This window comes from Notothenia rossii, assembly GCF_949606895.1.
Source record: "Notothenia rossii genome assembly, chromosome: 4".
NCBI classification, from domain to species: domain Eukaryota; kingdom Metazoa; phylum Chordata; class Actinopteri; order Perciformes; family Nototheniidae; genus Notothenia; species Notothenia rossii.
The window spans coordinates 79,513,748-79,527,251 of record NC_136902.1 but is presented as its reverse complement, the minus strand read 5'-3'; the positions used below and the strand labels follow the sequence as shown (position 1 = coordinate 79,527,251).

The 13,504-nt window shown below is 41.2% G+C and overlaps 1 protein-coding gene across 2 annotated transcripts in view; it reads left to right on the top strand.

Annotated features, from left to right (window-relative positions):
* LOC307036149 (lissencephaly-1 homolog A-like) overlaps positions 1-12,687 on the top strand; it is a 41,066-nt gene extending 28,379 nt beyond the window's left edge. For both annotated transcript variants that reach the window (XM_079676205.1, XM_079676206.1), the window contains exons 6-11: positions 77-245; positions 3,924-4,026; positions 4,121-4,349; positions 8,095-8,196; positions 8,339-8,495; positions 10,670-12,687. In XM_079676205.1, the coding sequence (XP_079532331.1) occupies positions 77-245; positions 3,924-4,026; positions 4,121-4,349; positions 8,095-8,196; positions 8,339-8,495; positions 10,670-10,743 (834 nt within the window). In that variant the 3' untranslated portion in view covers positions 10,744-12,687. The remainder of the gene's footprint in view (positions 1-76; positions 246-3,923; positions 4,027-4,120; positions 4,350-8,094; positions 8,197-8,338; positions 8,496-10,669) is intronic.
* The last annotated feature ends 817 nt before the right edge of the window (positions 12,688-13,504 follow it).

Sequence of the window (13,504 nt, the reverse complement as noted above, 5' to 3'; positions counted from 1 at the left end):
CCTGTTAGTGAACGATCAATGTTAGCTTACACATAGGTGTCTGTAAACCTGATGTATGGTATGTTCACTTCTCCAGGTTTGGGACTACGAGACAGGAGACTTCGAACGCACACTGAAGGGCCACACGGATTCAGTGCAGGACATCTCTTTTGACCAGACCGGCAAACTGCTAGCCTCCTGCTCTGCAGACATGACCATCAAGCTGTGGGACTTCCAAGGCTTCGAGTGCATCAGGACCATGCATGGTAGGAAGATTCAAGGCTTTATTGTCATGTGCACAGTAGCTACAGTGTAGATATGGCAATGAAAAACTTCACAGGCTCCTCCAAAAATGCCCATGCAACTGTTCTTTTGTGGCGATTCGATGAGCAGGAATTTGCAGCCATACATCACAGCTGCTACCATGTGTTGCTGTTTGTTACCTACTGTATGTGACATGCTCTGTTTCCATGTCATTGCATCATAAATGTAGCTTGTAATGTACACGGGCCTCAGGTGGTGAAGATATCGTCCATTATCACATTTGATGCTGAATCTGCTCCCCTTGGATCCAGCTCTTCCTAAAATACATCATTTAAATTGTAAAAGAGATTGGTTCAAGAGTGATAATAAGCCTATTTTTTATCCGTGAATCTACAACACCAATGGTCATATCTTCACTGTCTTCTCCTAACACCCCCAATGTGCACACCCTAATTGCCAAGTACATGATGGCAGCAGTGTACATGTGCCCCCAGGCCCCTGCAGATTTTAAAGATTTTTTTCCTTGTTGAAATTGTGAGAAGACCCCCCACTAACCAGCCTGCCGTAGCACAACAATATGAAGCTTTTTGTTCGCCTCTTCATAAGTCTGCTAGAAGTGCCCATTAATGTCTGACCGTGAATCAGACATGAATGAATGTGAGTGAAATAAATAAGCCTACTTAGCGAACAGGCAGGAGGCACTCTGGCACATTCTTACATTTATGCTGGTGTAGTAAATCCTGCATTCTGTGGAAGTGAGCAGCAGATTTCACCGTTTGCCAGTCTTTCTTTGTTGTGGAGCAGGGTGTGAGCTCCTGGCACGCTCAAGACAGACGAGCTGCGTTCAAACTGTAGGAAGAAAATCTGATGCAGAGATCGCTTTCTATCGCCTTCGTTTAAACTGATCTCTTTGTCTGTCTCCATTCACTTTAATTTATCAACCATCCCTCCTTTTTTCTTTTACATTTTTTTTTCATCTTTAAAATAAAATGAGGCTAACTGGTGAGGTAGATTAGTGCCGATTTGGGCAGCAGTTGAATTATCGTCTTCAGCACCAGATAGCACTTTTCTGTGTAGCTCCCATCCCTTGTTGTAGCCTGATGGCATGTGGCCTTTTAGAGTACACTTACTGTTGTCTTCATATGTTTAGCAGCTTAAATATGGCCCAGCGTCTAAGTAATTAGGCATCTCTTATTCTCAGTGGAACAAAGGAAGCCCCGGCAAATTGGCTGCCTCACTTTTCCTTTAATTGGCTAATTACGACCAAACCAGGGGCGGATCTACGGCAGCTGCCCCCCCCCACTGTAGAGCCTTGCCCCCCCAGCTGCCCCCCTAACTTTTGTTTCCCTAAAACTGTACTAAAACAAACCTACACTATTTCCACAAGCTTCTCAAGCAACAAAACAAGCATTACATTAGTTAAAAGTGAATCATTTTAAATATCATTTTAGGCCCGTTAAAAACGCAGCTACGGCCCTGCATTAAACTGCGGAGCGGCGTTCACACAGACCGCGGCTCACAGAGCTGCAGAGAGGGAACGAGCTGTCCCAGCACCTGAAGGTGGATCAGCTTCCCCTGGGAGCATTTCCCCTTCCACTAGTTTTGTTTTTACTAAGGACGAGAGCTTGAAACTAAATATTAATAAAACGCTGCCGTTTGAATCGATAGCGTTTAACAGACGGGCGCTGTTTGGGGCGTTACGTTACAAAATGCTACGCAGACAGCGCTAGCTGGGAGATTGATAACTTCGCTAAACTATGCGGTACTATTAAATCAACGTAAACTACACATCACAGCAAGATCAAGGAAACCAGGATACATCCTTTACCGTCAAACTGGATCTGCCTGTGTGCGTTTGAAAAATACTTTCTGATGTTATATTTATGATGCCACTTATTAGCTACATGGCCCTAACGTGTAAAGTTATACAAGCATTTGTACCAGTGCTTTTCACAAGTAGACTCTTGCAGGCCAGAGTAGCTGGAGTGATTCAACAACAAGAAAAAGACATATCTGAGAAGTGATCAGGACAAACAGAAAGAGGAAAAGAAAAAGAGAGATGAAGAGACCAGGAGGGTCAGAGCAGCAGGAGGAGGAGGAGATGAAGGAATTGGTGAAGAAGAAGAAATGTATGTGAGGAAGAGGAAGTGTCAGAGAGAGGGCCAGAGGCAGCGATCAGGAGGCAGATGAAACTCCAGCTGGACCACATGGTGTGTTCTTATTCTCCGTACATATTCCATCACAGTAGCACAATCTAGCAGCTCTTAGTATTGACAAATATTGATTGAAATGTGTTGCTGCACAGGTCACCTTTAGCTCTCTGAAGAGATGGGTGATGCCATTTGTGTACTTAATTATAACTAAATACTTTTACTGTACCAGTAAGCAGAGTATTCTCTGAATCGGGTGCCTTTTAGGTATTTACATCTTTGAAAAATGAAGCCAAAATGTTTGATCATAACATCTGGTAGTGGACTACTTACATGTTCCCACCTCAGACACAAAATATAAATAATTACTAGGAATTTCTTTGAAAAAATGTAACAGGGCTGAAGTTTTTGACAAAAAGTAGCCATGAGACCTTGTTTAGCTAAGATATGGCACCACATGGAAGTTAAGGACATAACTAAATTATAATATTTTGCAAAACTATTGTTTATTTTGTAATAAACAATTATTTACTATTATTAATTCATATAACAGAGTTGAAATGTTGAGCTTGTCAATCTTAATCTGACAATACAAAAACTGAAATATAGGTAAGAGAAGAAACTGACACTTGCCTTTCTTTGCCATCTTTCCTTCAAAAGACTTCTGTGATACAATTCCCTCAATGCAGATCACACATGGACTGATCCATTATTTTAATAGGAGGGTAAATGGTATGGCGTGACGGGGTTGAAACAAACTGAGGGACGTGTGTCAATATTGCAATTTCATAGATAATTCAAGTATTTTTTCAGAATTTCTTTTTGACCAGTTAAAGTTGACAAGCATATCTGATCATATTAGCAGCAACATTTTGGGATAACTGGCCATTTTGATTTGTTTAATATTAAATTAATATGTAATAATGCTTAGTGAGGATATGCAAATATGTCTGTCTAATACTAAGACAACCAATTTTTTAAAAACAATATATATATTTAGTTTTACATTGTAATGCAAAACAAGCTGTTCCATTAATTCATTGCTTTAAAATACATTTTGTAGTTTCCTTTCATTTACAATTATTGAAGTAAGCTTGGGGGACTCAAAGGGCACCCGATTGTTTGTCTGAACACATTGTTTCTCTTGTGCATTAACAACACTAGTGTTAGGGCATGAATTAACAATAAATAAGTTATATATAGTATAAAATACCACGTACTGTCCGCCCTCCCATCCCACCCTGGCATGACCTCTTGCCCCCCCTTTTCCACCCCATATAAAATGTTCTAGATCCGCCACTGGACCAAACCCATCGTTTTTGGCGCTGTTGGTGGCTAAAGACGTGTACAATTTCGCTGTATTTGAAGTGTGATTTCTCTGTTTAAAGTAAAGAAGGACAGATGGGCGTTGTCATCTGAAATGATACATGACATTTTGCAGTAGCTTTAAATGTTGTGTGGTTGCTCGGAAAGCTTTTGAATGGTTCTGGCTCTTACTCAGAACTTGATTTTGTCTTTTCTGATTTCCAGGACATGACCACAATGTTTCGTCTGTAGCCATCATGCCCAATGGAGATCACATTGTTTCTGCCTCGAGGGACAAAACCATAAAAATGTGGGAGGTGGCAACTGGGTAAGAACCCTCTAAAACCACTGTTTTTTTAAGGGATGATGGTCTGTTCGATCAATCACTCTGACAACATGCTAATTATTTTCCTGTTGCTCAGCTACTGTGTGAAGACCTTCACGGGCCACAGGGAGTGGGTCCGCATGGTGCGGCCCCACCAGGACGGCACCCTGATCGCCAGCTGCTCCAACGACCAGACGGTGCGTGTGTGGGCCGTGGCCTCCAAAGACTGCAAGGCCGAGCTGCGGGAACACGAACATGTGGTGGAGTGCATCTCCTGGGCCCCCGAGAGCGCCCACCCCACCATCCAGGAGGCCACAGGCTCCGAGGTAAAGGACCACCTCTTTCTGTTACTCTGAAACATCTGCACACCTTGAGGGTTTGGAGGAATCCTAGACCAGGGGCCTCATTTATAAAGGGATATACGCTCAAAAAATGGCGTACCCCAGTTTCTACGCAATGTTTGCGATTTCTAAAATACTAACTTGACTGGAAAACGTGCGGTCCTCCGCGCAAACTCTAACCCATGCGTACGCACTAAGCACAAAAACGGGAGAGACGAGAAACTGCAACACCGTTGGCAGAAGGAAGAATGGAGAGAAATATGTGGAAATAATACCATAAATAAAACGTTACCTCTCATTTATCATATATGAAGAATTCATTTTCAAACATTGATCAAAGCCAATCTTAAAATGATTTAACAAACGCCTGTTTGAGACTCCTCAGTGCACACAAAAACATAACTTGGAGAAATAAATAAATACGGATATGTTATTTAAAACCACCTCGAATATGTTGTGTTAATGTTATGAAATGTTTTCTCATAAATGATGCGGTAAGCAGGAGGACAGAATTACGTCTAAACTGACGCCGTTTTGCATTTCTATAGGTTGTAGATACGAGCATGGTTTTATATACTATCACGTTTAATCGTGTTTGATAAGTCGATCGTAAAACACAGGAGGTATGGAAACTAAGAACACCATGTGTGGTAAATTGTAAAGCTAATATAACGCCACACATTAGTTGTATTTCCTTTAACTGGTGGATATAGAGTTGCTGCAGTGGAGACGATGCGCACAGCTGATCGACAGCTGGGACACAAACCACCAAATATGAAAACATAATTCAGATCCAGTCGTCATGACTCCACTCCGGAGGGATTCCCCGATCATTCCTTAGAGTTTCTCATCAAGGGGTGTCTCCTGTCCCCGGTACAAACACACTGCCTGAGGAAGGCTATGTGTATTGTTTTTGTCATTAACCTTTTTCGGACCACTTATTCATTTATTTTGGTGACGATCTGACCTCCATGCTGCTACTCTGGTTCAAACTGCATCCACCAAACAATATGATTTATCTCCACCTCCCCAAAATAACCCAAATCTGACACGGTGGGAGATGTCTTTTTTTAGCTGTTCTGTCGTCATTTCCTGCTATCTTCTTCAAAAAGTCAGTCAAAATCAGTGTTGGGCAAGTTACTTTAAAAAAGTAACTAATAGTTATAGTTACTTCTCTCAAAAAAGTAACTAGTTACTTTATTAGTTACTGAATTGTAAAAGTAACAAGTTACTTTACTTTAAAAATAATAACAAAAAATATATAAGTTTTTGTGTTGTTTTTTGCTGACTAGTTTTCTGAAGGCAACAGACTTGACCGTTGCGATGGGCAGCATGTCCTCAACCACATACCTGGCAATCTATTTAGTTGACTCTGGGTGACATGTGGCGATTTGAAAGAATCGTTTTTTGGCTGTTTAGATGGTGTTGCTCCATCTGGGTCAGTGCCGGTGGTTGAGACGGTGGGGTCTTTGGCTACTAGTTTTATAGCCCCATGTACATTAGTTAGGTGCTTCAGGAGATTGGCATTGCTGTTATTCGATGTGGACAATGCTTTCTGTCCTGCACCCAGTTTACATTTTACCGTAATATTTTGTGCGTCCTTTATCCCCACAAATTGAAAATAGTGGTTATACCTCCAAGTTGTAAATGCGCTGCTGCTCTCGCTGATACTTGCATCTGCCATTGTGTGTGTGTGTGTGTGTGTGTGTGTGTGTGTGTGTGTGTGTGTGTGTGTGTGTGTGTGTGTGTGTGTGTGTGTGTGTGTGTGTGTGTGTGTGTGTGTGTGTGTGTGTGTGTGTGTGTGTGTGTGTGTGTGTGTGTGTGTGTGTGTGTGTGTGTGTGTGTGTGTGTGTGTGTGTGTGTGTGTGTGTGTGTGTGTGTGTGTGTGTGTGTGTGTGTGTGTTAGCATTAGCAAGTGTGTCTGTGTATGTTCCCCATAAGGCAAGACCCGCCCAACTCTGTCTCTGATTGGCTTACCCTGAATTGTTACCCCGCGTTAACCAATCATCACTCCTCTCTGGTTACTTTCACTTTTCAATGGTGCTGTGAGAGGACATCGCTGTATTCGCCTGTAAGTTACAGCTGCAGGGAGATTCGGTTCAGTTCCATCACATAATGTAACACAGTTACCCATTTAAATCACAGTAACTATAACGGCGTTACTTAATGGGAATAGGTAACTAGTAACGCTATTAGTTACCGCAAAAAGTAGTTTTGTTACAGTAACCCCACTTTGTTACTTTGTAACGCGTTAGTCCCAACACTGGTCAAAATGAATGAATGAATGGGGAATGGACTATTTATAGGCAAATATGGGCGTTACTTGAAGCCCGCAAAAGCTGCACCGCATTTCGAGTCGATTGTGATTTATAAAGGGAAACCGGCGTAGGAAGTGCTGTACGCACTTTCCTCACCGGTACGCAATGTTTGGTGAATCGGAAAATGTAGGAACATTTCTGTACCTATATTTTGGATTTCTACTACGTAAGCAACCTTCCCACGTGAATCCTACGCACGACGTTATAAATGAGGCCCCAGATCTCTTGATCTCTGCACATGTAAAATGGTTAGATAGCTAATCTATAAGTAAGGATGGATTGACTCAATTGTTCAAACGTCACACACAAAGAAGCGTGGTGACGGAGCTCATGGTCATACTAAAGTGACTGCATGCCAACAGGTCATCTGATGGCCATGTTCAGTGTTCACACAGCATTGAACACTGTTTCACACTGTCCCATGACGCAGAGTGTTTTGTCTCTACATGCGTAGCCATGAAGAGTGTCATACGTCCCGCCTCAGACTGAACAGAGCAGCTTGAAATGAGTGCGTTTGAATAATCTGACTGTATATCAGTGCGGCCCAGAGGCAGCACTCCCTCCTCATGCCTTGTGATCTCAGGCCTGTCCCATTTTAGCCTCGTCACATTAGCACAATATTTGCTCTTGTATCAGTTGGCCCAGTATAAACTCTTCCGTTTATACAATAGCTGATTTCTTGTGTTTTGGTTATTGAAACATTCCCAAAACACCCACAGGTATTCTCTTTGGTTTTGCTGCTTTTAATAAACTTTAAAGCCACATGTTCATTACAAGACAAACAACAGTACATGGAGTATTTGGAATAAACTTCAGCATAAACACTAATGAAAATGTACATATGTAAAGGATGAATATAATACTTTGAAAAAGAAATACATGAAACATGGTGACTCAATTTCAACTCCAAACAAGGTTATGTTTGGTCAAAGAAGAAGAGATCTTGCTTTATGCATGTGATACCGGCCTAAGATGCAGAACATTTATTGATTACCAATTTCCACATTGCTTTATTCCTGCTTCATTCAAAACTGCGCTAACCAAAGCTGTGAAACACAGCCCCACATTTTCTGCAGCTATTGCTTAGATACACCGGCCTCCCTATTTCCACACAATGTCCACTGATGCAGTTAAAACCATCGGGCATGTAATGACGGTTAGTTCCAGTTTGCTTAGTACAGCGTGCCAACATCTTTGTGTTCCCAGTACTTGGTGGTAAATGTTGCAGTGGATGCGTTTATTTAAGCGGATCTCTCTTCCCCCACTAGGAGTGGATTTTAAGTGTGCTTTATTTCTCTCTTTATTTTCAGGGACTGAGGATTTGATGAGATTACTCACATTTTTGATTGTACTACGTATACGTTTTTCACCATTATGGCTGCTCAATGTGTTCCCTCTTTGTTCCTCCACAGACCAAGAAGAGTGGAAAGCCAGGCCCCTTCCTGCTGTCTGGCTCCAGAGACAAAACAATCAAGATGTGGGACGTTAGCATCGGCATGTGCCTTATGACACTGGTGAGGACCACCTTATGCTAACCCTTTTTATTTGTTGATGTAAATATCTGGTTAAAATGTCTACCGTGAAAATACTTAGCTTCAATAAGAAAGATGAAATAGTTGCTTGTGTCTTGAGCAGTAAGTCTTCTTCTCTTCCCAGGTTGGCCATGATAACTGGGTGCGTGGTATCCTCTTCCACCCCGGAGGCAAGTTCATTGTGACCTGTGCAGACGATAAGACCTTAAGGATCTGGGACTACAAGAACAAGCGCTGCATGAAAACCCTGGGTGCCCACGAACACTTTGTTACCTCTCTGGGTAAGCATTACTAAAATAAATGATATGAGCTCCATCTTTGTTATTGTTGGACCAGTTGGGCTCCTGAGGGGCAGCAGGAACAGGAGTCCACCTTCATTGGACAGTGGAGCACAGATATCTGCTTTAGCCAAAGGTTGAATGATGTGAAGAAGCCCCTGTGTTTAGTCTGCTGAGCGTCCTGAGGATAGTGGGCAGCTGGGGTTTGAGAGGTAGACATCGCTGCAGGATTCTCTCTCCCCCCTCCCCCCCCAGGTCTCTGCAGCTCTTCAGCAGATCAAGGCTCCGTTACTCTCTCGAGGAGCTCTTCCGCCAACTTTTCCTTGGCAAGCCGTTTGAAACCCAGTCTTCTTAAATCCTACATCAACCGAAGAGGATATAGCTGTGAGCTATTGATGTGATGCATTCTGGAGCAGTGTTGAAAAAACAAAGCACCTTTGTTTGAAACCATTGGAGAAAAAAAAAAGTATTTCCCCCGTTTTCTACAAAGCATTGTCCAGTGTGTATGAACAACACAATACCAAGTGCTTCTCCTAAGGTGTTTGCACGAGCGTTCATTTACTCTCAGACTGTAAAATAGCCGTCAGTGACTACTATTTGATTTATTTGCTGGAAAAATATGAGATCTGGCCAATGATTCAGAGGTATGGAGCCTTTTCAGACAGTCTAAAAAGATATTGTCTGTACATATATTGATTTAAACACTGGCAGTGTCACAGGATTTTCATTCCTACTAACTTTTCTTCATAATTCTGCCAGTACTCTCAGAATAAAAGGTACGAAAAAGACCTTAAAAAGGTACAAACACTTGTCACTTGGGTGGTACCCTAAAGGTACAAAAACTATGGGTACAAAGTTGTACCCTTGTACATTGTACCTTTTTGTATGTACCTCAAGGGTCAAATATGTACCTTCTGAAATGGTACAAATTTGTCTCTTTAGGGTACCACCCCAGTGACAAGGCTATATTTACCTTTCAGGTACACATTTGTCCCTTTATTGTACTATATTGTACCTTTTTTAAAAGTGAGCACAGGCAAAAATCGTTAATGTTAGTTAGCTTCACACACGGATGCATTATGACCAATACATTCAAAAACATTTAACCGGCAGTATTCTGTTGTTCTCCAGGGACTATGGAGCTAGTTAGCGTTAGATACCATCTCCCCGGTCTTTTCGTGAAAAGCATTAGCCCTAGTTAACTAAATGTTAGCTACTTGACTAGTCATCATGAATGAAGGTAAAGTTCACTTACCTCTGAATTTCCTAGCTTCCAGTTCAGTTACTTCTATCCCATATTCTACTACCTTGGTGATAATATCACTAGTGGATAGACAGGTCAAGGCAGAAGTTGTCCCACTGTTCGCCATGTTCCATGTAACACCGAGGTCTTTTGAAAAGACGGAGTCTGGCCAAATATGACCGTTAGATTATCTCCCGCTCTCAGCTCTCTTAACCAATCAGTTGTTGTGTAACATTTAACGTCTATTTCTCAGCGAAGCACAGCAATAATATAATAATAATTATTATCACATATCATTCATGAAATTAGTGAAATAGCCTACTTGTAAAAAAAAAAAAATTAATTTTTTTTTTTTTTAAACAGCAAGGTATTTGCAGCAGAGCGGTGTGGAGCAGTCTATTCACCATGTTTCAACCGTTTCAACAAGGAGGCTATACGTTCAAATACCTGAAAAAATTACAAACAGCCCGTTATTTTTGATAAACTGTCCACTTATTGGTGATCTACATGCTTACTTTCAACCCTAAACAAATATTAAAACTTAATAAAGTGAGCAGAGCCACTTCAGGCTGGCATTCGCTATGTGAAGGGTACACTTATGTACCTTTTCAGCAAAACATATTTCATGCGTACCTTTTACTTGAAAAAGTTACTTATTAGTACCATACAGGAGCATGATTGTACCTTTTTAAAAGAACAAAAATGTACCTGTACTGTACCTTTTATTTCTGACAGTGTATGACCACCAAATTAAACAGGTTTTGAATTTAATTTGGTCTCAAAAATTCTTACATTCCACTAGCTATTGTCTAGAGAAAACACTGGTTTTTAATCACAATCTGCCGTTACGCTGCTCTCTGAGGAACACTCAGTTTTATTTAAATGCATTTTTATTATTTTTTATTTATTCTGATGATCTTTTGTTTCCCCACAGATTTCCACAAGGCTGCTCCCTACGTGGTCACTGGCAGCGTAGATCAGACAGTAAAAGTGTGGGAGTGTCGCTGATTTGGACCTTGGAGGATTGGACCAACACCCCCAATTTCCCAGGAGCTCCTCTGGATCCCACCTCTCCTCCTGCCATCCCACCTCCTCTCTCACCCCCCCCCCCCCTCTCCCCCCTCACCTAACCCTGCACATCATCTCCTCCGGCTGCACTTACACCATGGTTATTTACTCTCTGGTCCAATAACTATTGTCCTTCTATGTAAATTATTCCTGGATGTAGATCGAGCTATTAAATGTTACACAAAAAAGTATTCTTGCATGGTAATCCAAAATTGTATACTGTAAATTTACATAACGTCTAGAAGTACCATAGGTTTACCACGAGGCTGGCCGTCTGTCACGCAGCCTTACCGACCAACCGAAGGCAGATGTTTTTGACTGGGTGTAAAATGTAGGGCACTAAAAACCGATAATTTAAGAAATGACAGTGTCTTTATGTGTAAGATTTATTTTTTGTCTATTTTTTTATTTAGGATTCTTTTTCATTTTTTTCTCTCCTTCACTGTCGTAGTCTGTTGGTGCCTCGCTTGGTGAAACTTCGGAAAGACGAGGCTGGAAAAGGCTTATATGATGCGATTGTCTGTGGGGCTTTGTTATTGAAATAATCTGTAGCTTTATAACATCACTTCTCAAGTGTGCATACCATTTCTCTTCATGTGGAACTAGGTAATATTTTAATGGCTGTATATACGAATGTTTCAAACTTTTGTCCTTGGACCTCGGGGGCTTTAAAACAGCGTTGTACTCTTGTCAGGGTGGCAAACAAACCACTGCTAGGCTTTAGATAAATTATCCCATTTAAGGAATCTACAGTTAAAATGCAAACAAGTGGCTCTGAATAACCGCACTTAGTTTTCACAGTAAGCCCGACGTAGAGAGCAAGTTTGTTTGTGTTGTGCTGTCGGTGTCACAGCATCAACTGAACAGAGTTAAGGGATTACTCCTGATTAATCTCCAGCACTTGATAAAGGCCCACAGATCTCCTGTGACCTTGCATGTGAGACTCTTTGTTGAACTGAAGCCTCTGGCCACAACTAGTCCGCTGAGCACGAAGTCTGGGCAGGGTTCGGTGTATCATAGGAATTATGTAAAGTCAGAAGATGGTGAGTTGTCCCGCGGCACCTGAAGCCTACGAACGGAAGCCTTGTGTAAAATAAACCCGCTAAAGAGAAAAGCTGAAGGCATGGCGAGGAGTCAGTGAGCCCCCTGGGTTAGATATCTGGGATGTGCAAAGATCTCTAATTTCTGAGGGGGAAAGATATGTTCTGCATAATAAAAATGGTTTTGAGTAAAAATAAATTTAAAAAAGTCAGTTTTCTGTGAAAATATGAAATGTAAATTTAGCTTGTTATTAGGATTTGGCAATTTTGTATTATCGCACTAAAGGATGAACTGGATGGGAATTTAGGATTAGTGTGGAAATGCTAGCAGATGCTAAGTGATATGTGGATGGTGTTTTTGTCTGTAGAGCGGTCTTATGCTTCTTTGTTGTAAAGAGCTCCTCGCTGTTTAAAGAGGCAGCAGCAGCAGCGCCTGCATACGGAGGAAATGCTTAGAGCCCGAGCAGCGAGGATCTCTGCAGACAAACCCATCTCACATGTATGCAAACGTCGTCCGAGTGGCTTTCCTTAAAAATATTCAGCTTTTGATCTTTGTGGAGCTGTAACTAAAAGACTGGATGATAACCAAACCAGTCCAAGCTGTAGAAAAAATCATTCCTCTCTCCTCGGAGGATGAAAAATGAAACATCTTGCTTCTAACTGTTGCTGACAAGGTGGTTCATTAATCTTGCACATCCCTGTTTTCACTAAATCTTTGGTCCTTTAATGATGATCAAAGACAACATTGAAATTGAATGATGTTGATAAATGCATAAACGATTAATTTCTGATTAGCCTTTTCATTCCAATGCAGTTCTTGGCTAATAAAGAATCCACTGCTTAACTGATGTCCTTATGTTCGCTTCTTTGCCACGTTTTCCTCTTCCTGTGTGTACCGGATGTGTTGATCTGCTGCTAAAGCGCCTGCTAGTGGCTGTGAGTCTGTGACCTGTTGATGTAGCACCGCTGCATGTGAACCTGCACCAGAGGCAAAGCTGTCGGAACAATGCTTTTTAAAAAGCTTAAAGACTGGATCAGAGGCCGATTGGTTTGAATAGTGAGCTCAGAAACTGTACTTAAATGAGCTCTACATTATAAGGAGATATACTGATTGGCTCTCTTGCTTAGCATTGGCTAAATAAGATTATTGATACCACTCATTGTGGGAGATTGGTGAGGTCTATCTTTGCAATTCAAATAGAAAAATAGAGATATCAGTAAATGAAGACTAAAAAAACTGTCTGGTCTGCAAATGTGAGGGCATATCATTGTAAGTGTTACATGCTTGAAGCTGTAGTTGATTTCAACAAATTGACACTGGGAAATATTGAACATTTGATCTACAGTTAAAAAGTTGTGAGCATAAAACAGTTTGAAAGGTCTCCTTAATGTGTCAAATTCAGATGACACTGAGCTGGAAAACAAACACTTGAACTCGTAAATATTAAGCCAGTTTGCGTAGTTTAACACACATACTAGCCTGGCTTTATCAACACACAATACTATAACATAAACCAACAATACCAGCAACAAAAAGTTCAGAAATGAATGTCTTGAAGAGAAATTGTTAACATAAGGTATTACTTTTAAGAAAAGCTTAAGAAAGTCATCAGTAAAGTCAAATTGTTCTTATAAGCTGACTAACCTATGTGACTATTTCT